Raw genomic sequence first — 6,430 nt, 5'->3', positions numbered from 1 at the left:
GTTTGTTTATTTATATATATATATATATATATATATATATATAAACACATGTGTGGTTTCTGCGGTGGTTACCGTGTTTTTTTTTTTTGGTAAACGGACATGTTGAGACGCTTCTCCTTTATGGTTGTCTTTATTATGTGGCGGCTTACGAGCTGAAGCAAACCCCTGAGGTTGGCATATATGGCGTTTGCGTCTGTGTATGTGCGGTTAGAGGAAAAATAATGAGTGGGGACGCACGCGTGGGCTGCCGGTGCAGTGTGCGATGGTGAGAGCGGGGGAAACAAAGATGAAAACAAAACAAAAAAAAGGGCGTCTTATCACGCCTTATTATTATTGGTTTTTGTTGCCTTCGTCGACATTTTTTTCTTGGAAGACATAGAATAAGTGGCAGTGACAGTGTCTTTTTGGAACGAGTGGCGGCTGCGTTGGGTGAAGGGCACGCAATGACACACGTAGGAGCGGAAGGCGCAGAAGCTTCTGCCGCGGCGCTGGCTCCACGGCGGAAAATACGGTTGTTCTCCCCAATGGGGTCGCTGGTGGCACTCGCACAGGCGTTGCAGGAGGGTGCGGAGCGACTTCATCTCGGACCTCACGGTTTGTGCACGGTCTCTGTGAGCGTTGAGGGTGAGCTGCGGCTTCTGCGTCCGAGGGCGGAGGAGGTGATGCAGGCGACGGCAGGGATGGATGCATGGCGGGTGCTTTGGCGCGCGTTTCTTGCGGATACACCAACTAAGGAAACGAAGGCATTAACAGGTGCAGACAATCAGCGTACGCCACAGCTTCCAGACGGTCAGGGTCGGCTACTTATCACAAGTGCGGCGTTACTGCGTCATCTTATCTCCCCTACTGCACATTACCCAGTCATTGACTCTCCATCTTCACAAATAAATAGGCTACGACTGGTGCGAGTACTACGTGAGCTGACAACTCCGGGTGCTATGCGAGACGTTCCCATCGCGGGAGACGAGGACAGCAGCGACGTGGAACAGCGAGGGGGAAGCGACATGATTGGAAGAGTGGTGCGTGCATCGCTTCGAAGTCTGCAACCATATGTTTACGGTGCTGCTGCTTCTGCCGCTTCAAAAGTGATACCACGGCATGTGGTGGAGGGATGCTTTCACTTCACCATGTGCACAGAAGTTGAGGATGATGTGCTGACAACGCTTCGACAACTGCTTATACGCTTTCTCTGGAGTTCGTCCTTCCCAAATGAGCAGGTGACCTCTGCTTCCATCGTGGCTCGGGCACAGGGTGTGCTACTTCACCCCACGTCATACATTGTGCCTTGCAAGGGGGACTCTGTGCTTTATTCCTGCGTGCTGCCATTTGGCACCTTTCTGCTGCCCACTGTGTCTCCCGAGATTTCCCCGCACCATGGCACAGCCACTCCCTTCTTCTCTTTGGAGTACCGGACTGACGATAATGATAGTGATACTAATACTGGACAACCCGCGCGGATCATGTTGCTGCGCATCGACGATCAGGGTGGGTTGCTGGACTTTGCACACTCCAATAAGAGGAAAAACGCCGACAGTGAGAGTGGTTATTGCACGAGTGAAGGCAGCAATGACGGGAGGAGGGTTGTGGAACGTCAGTGGACGACAGCGGAGCAGGAGAAGGCGCAGTTGGAAGCTGCTCGGCTGCTTTACACATGGGCCAACAAACACGGTGTGACAGCCATACTCACCCCTTCGCAGGCACCGCCTGTTATTAAGACATATGGACGCCGTTACGGCGTCACGGACAAAACGAGTGAACAACTAAAACATGGGCGCCCCATTTTTATGGTGGACGAGGTGGATGACGTCGTGTTTGACGCGTTACTACGTCGTTTACAGTATTGGAGGCACAGCACAAATGCAGTAAAAAGTGGTGTTCCGGAGACACCAGTTTGTTGTCCCACCGTAGCTCTTTTACGCCGTGGTGGGTTGGTGCTGCCGGATCTGGCGGAGGATGCGCTTCTTCCTGTGCGCCGTCTGGTGTACGGACCGTTACGTGCAGTTTGCTCCTCCGCCACTGTGCGGGAGTTTATGGTGAGTGAGAGCTGTGAGGTGCGAGTGGCACTGCTGGAGTTGGATCAGAGCGCGCTGTTGGAAAAGGGCATGAACAGTGCTCAGGGAGTTTGGGGGATCGGCTCAATGCTGCTCGTGGGCCCAACGGTGTATCAGCGCTGCATGTACACGAATTTGTTACTCAAGTGCTTGGCGAGCGTGCGAAGGGCCATGGATGCATCACCGTCGGGTGGTGGTACAAGCCCCGAATGTGGTTTGGGTTTTGTGCGGGCTGGCGGTGCCTTGCCGATCGCGCTCGCGCGTCAACTGCGCCTCAGTGCAGAGGCGTTGACGCGCCCGCTGCCGCATGTAGGGGGTGCCCGCGGCAAAGCTGAGGAGGCGGGGTGCCATTGGTGGGCAACCACAAACATGCCCGTGGTGGATGCGGTGCTGCGAATGCTGGCGGAGGCGGTGCTGGAGGTACCGCGGCGGCTGGCGGCACACCTCATCGCTCAACATCGGCCTCTGCGACACGCGTGGCTGCGGCTTGAGAGTGATGCGGTTGATCGGGCGACACCTTGTAGCGTGAACTCCATCATCGCACGGGATCCACCACTTCATGTTTGCATCCGCGAGGACGTCGCCTTCTACCGTCGCAGCTGTGTACCACCGCTGTGCGACGCGGGCGCCACCAACACCGCGGCACATTACTTCTGCTGCAGCGATACGGAAAGCAGTGACGACGACTCGGACGGCGAAGACGCAGGCCAACAGGAGCACGCGCGTCGGCCACCACCCCTCAGTTTCGTTGAGCCGATTGCAACGACGGCGGATGTGCTTCGCGGCGCCGTAACACTTCTGCGCTTAACGTTGATGAGCGACGCGGGGGCGCTCGACCCCGTGGGTATGTGACGAAGCTCTTCCTTTCTTCATTTTTTTTTTTATCCTCTTTTGGTGACGTTTCTTTGTGCGTCTGCGGATCTGCTGTGTACTTTTGGCGCCACTTTTTTTTTTTTTTCTCTGGTGGAAGATACGGAACTAATTGTCATCAGGAGCGACTGCGCGAGGAGCGAGGGCGAGGGGCAGCACGCACACGTGGAGGCGGGGAGTGAAAGGGAAAACGGGAGGACAACGAAAAAGAGGAGGGCAACAACAACAATATACCAAAGAACGACCACACAGTCTCAAAGACGAGGTAGGGATAGAAAGAAAGAAAGAGGTCGAAAGAGAGAGAAGCAGAAGCAGCAGTAGGAGACAGGGTTGCGCTGTGCGGAGGTGGAAGGAAAGCGGCCCATCACCAGCGTCGGGGGCGGGGGAGGGGGGGGAGGGGAGTGAGCAGTAAGGTGCATGGAGGGGTACGAAACGTTAGGTGTTCTTGGGGAGGGGACGTACGGCGTTGTTGTCAAGGCACGCCATCGCGCCACCGGTCGAATTGTCGCTATCAAAAAGTACAAGCAGGCAGAGGACGACGATCACGTGCGCAAGACTTCCCTGCGAGAGGTGCGGGTGTTGAAGCAGCTCCGTCATCCGAATATCATCTCACTGCTGGACGTGTTTCGCCGAGACGGGAGGTTGTATCTTGTGTTTGAGTACGTGGAGAACACCATTCTGCAGCTTATTGAGGATAGACGCCACGGTCTGTCCCCGGATGAGGTGCGACGTTACACCTACCAGCTGCTGAATGGGGTGGATTATTGTCATGCGCACAACATTATTCACCGCGATGTAAAACCAGAGAACATTTTAGTTTCAAAAGGAGGAATTTTGAAGTTGTGCGATTTTGGGTTTGCGCGGCAGTTAAGTTCCAAAGGGAAGTACACGGACTACGTTGCCACGCGCTGGTACCGCGCACCCGAGTTGCTAGTTGGGGACGTTTCCTACGGCAAGGCGGTAGACATCTGGGCGATTGGTTGCATTTTCTCTGAGCTTTCCGACGGGCAGCCGCTCTTTCCCGGGGACTCTGATTTAGATCAGTTGTCTCTCATTATGCGCAGCTGTGGGCCCGTGCCAGATCGAATGGTAGACATCTTTGGGCGTAACGCCATGTACCGTCGTGTGGCCTTTCCGGAAACCCCCCTCGAGGAGTCTTTGCAACGACGCTTTTACAAAAGCAAGGCATCGTGGTTAGAGTTTTTGACGGCGTGCTTGCACACGGATCCGGCTGAGCGGCCCTCATGCGCGGCACTGATGAATATGCCGTACTTTACGGAGGACAATTTTCGGGTAGAGTACGACGCGGAGCTGCGGGCGCTTTTGACGCCGTACCAAACCCCAGTAGATGCAGCAGCGATCACCTGTTCCACCGTTGTGCAACCCAGGGCGTCATTGCTTCCTAGCGAGGTGGAGGAAAGCGGGGACGTCGTCCTGCCGCTAATAGCTATGCAGCCTAAAGGACATGAGGCGGAGGGTGGGTGGCCGGTAGTGAACAAAGCGACATCGGTGGGTGTTAGTGTGGGAGCCGGGGGCCACGACAATATCCCCTACCATCAGCTGGGGACGTTGTGGAGCCACTACCTGGGAACGACGGTAAGTGGCGGGGGGCCCAGCACCGGGGAGTTGCCAACGATTGGCACGCGTCAAATACAAACACACCATACTATGGCCACACCCATCTTTAACAGCGGCAAAGATGCGGCCAAGTTAGAACATAAAGGCACTCAATACAGCACGCTTGCTAGTCCGCTGCAGACGTTAAAGGTGGCAGGTGGCACGACGCACGGCACAGTTCACTCCCACTCTCCCATTAGCCAGCAGGGCTCGAAGGCGAACGGTGTAACGCAGGGAACCTTAACACTTTCCCTCAAAAACAGGAAAAATCAAAATTTTACCGTCACCAAGAGCGATTCATCGGGTGGATGGAAATTAAGTTCCCTGAAAAAGTCTATTAAGTTCGCGTACCCCATGTTTCCTGCACTACCAAGCGGTAGTAGCTCTCCTGCGCCGACGGCGTTCACCTCCACCAGTAGTGTGGCTCTCAATGCGCTTTCGGTCATACGGGACGCCAACACGAACACAGTGCCAAATACGACACACAACACCCACAGCAACACGGTGACCACGACGACGACGACGACGGTTAACACTGGCACTGGGGAAGGACCCGTCGGCGGCACCAACAATCCCACGCGGCACAGGAAGAGGCAGACAAAGCGGACGCAGGCGCTAGGAAGCATGCTAGGGTCACCCCCACGAGTTTCGGGCAACACCAACTCGTACCAAAGTGTGATGGGGCAGAAATGTTCTCTTCACGATGTTCCATCAAAACGATAAATTTTTTTTTAAAAAAAAACTGACGGAAAACAAAAACTTGGTCTGCTGGAGTGAAGAAAGTGACAGGAAGACAGAAACAACAACAATGCAAAAACGGCAGCGGGTGTAGAAAGCAACGATGGAAGTGGAGGAAGGACACGCAAGCAGAGAACAATACTTGTATTTTTTCCTTTAAAGGAGAGATACATGTGTAGGCAAAGTGGGTTCTGCGATGCGACTCTGCCACAAGGTCGATTGCAATTGTTATGTACTAGTCCTGGCGTTTAGGCACGATGGGGGTGGGGGGAATGTCTGTAGCCCCTTGTTGGCCTGCAGTTGTGTATGAGTGTGTATGTGTGCGGGAGAGGGGGAGAGTAAATGTATAAGTTTGAGTGCCTAGAGCAAACACATGTACTTTTCAAGGGCGAAGTGGTGAAGTGATGGGGGGCACATTTGCACGGCAACACATACAATGACTTACTGCGCAGCTAAATGTCTTGCATCCACTTCTCTCTCTGTGTGTCGTGCGTCTTCTCCCTTTCGCTTTGCCTCCTGATGTATCAGTGAGTCTATTGGGAGGCTTTTTATTGCTTTTTTTTCTCTCTTTCTTATGGGCCTCGTGATCCTTCAGCAGTACTGACGCCCGCATACGCCTCAGTTTTCTATGTTTTTTCCTTTGTTTTTTCTATGCAGCCACGCCTCTCCACAGATTGTACAGCTCCTTTTTGTCTTCTGCCTGAACTCAAGTTAGCCTCTGCTTCTTTGCGTGGGCCAATCATTTTTTTTTTTTCGTTCCTCCTCCCTCATCGTCTCATGCCCTTTCTGCGTGCACATGTGTGTGGAACACCGTAATCAGCTGCTGTTTTACTTCTTTGTGTGCTGTGATGGGGTGGTGGCGAGCGCGCACACACGCAGAAAGAAGGAACATAATACATGGGGGGGAGGATGAAACGAAAAACAGACGAACAAACGTTACGCGCGTTGAAGCGGACTAGAACTTATACGGCGAATGGCGTGGACACTGCGTTATGTGTATCTAGTGCGTGTTTTTTTTACCTTTGCTTTTTTTTCTTTTGCGTGCCTGCGCGTGTTACTGCGTCGCTGCGGCGTTGGCTTTCACGACCATGAAAAAAAAGAAAGAAATTCTCCTGCAACTGTCGCTCCTCTGCGCCCGCGCCTGCTCCCCCCCC

At 53.7% G+C, this 6,430-nt stretch overlaps 2 protein-coding genes across 2 annotated transcripts, besides 3 other annotated features; both read left to right on the top strand.

The window, feature by feature from the left end:
* Positions 1–11: 11 nt before the first annotated feature.
* Positions 12–43: a microsatellite.
* Positions 44–278: 235 nt separating this feature from the next.
* Positions 279–307: a microsatellite.
* A 136-nt stretch (positions 308–443) lies between these two features.
* On the top strand, positions 444–2,903 carry TraAM80_01473 (uncharacterized protein; the record flags this gene model as incomplete). Its single annotated transcript, XM_029378514.1, has 1 exon — positions 444–2,903. The coding sequence occupies one exon, from the start codon at positions 444–446 to the stop codon at positions 2,901–2,903; it is 2,460 nt and encodes an 819-aa protein (XP_029241623.1).
* A 393-nt stretch (positions 2,904–3,296) lies between these two features.
* Positions 3,297–3,321: a microsatellite.
* Positions 3,322–3,338: 17 nt separating this feature from the next.
* On the top strand, positions 3,339–5,261 carry TraAM80_01472 (putative mitogen-activated protein kinase, putative,kinase; the record flags this gene model as incomplete). Its single annotated transcript, XM_029378513.1, has 1 exon — positions 3,339–5,261. The coding sequence occupies one exon, from the start codon at positions 3,339–3,341 to the stop codon at positions 5,259–5,261; it is 1,923 nt and encodes a 640-aa protein (XP_029241622.1).
* Between the last annotated feature and the right edge of the window lie 1,169 nt (positions 5,262–6,430).

Source organism: Trypanosoma rangeli (assembly GCF_003719475.1).
Source record: "Trypanosoma rangeli strain AM80 chromosome Unknown Tra_15.4_contig_00030, whole genome shotgun sequence".
Taxonomy (NCBI): domain Eukaryota; phylum Euglenozoa; class Kinetoplastea; order Trypanosomatida; family Trypanosomatidae; genus Trypanosoma; species Trypanosoma rangeli.
Note: the sequence above shows the minus strand (reverse complement) of the source record. Positions and strands in the feature narration are given on the sequence as shown.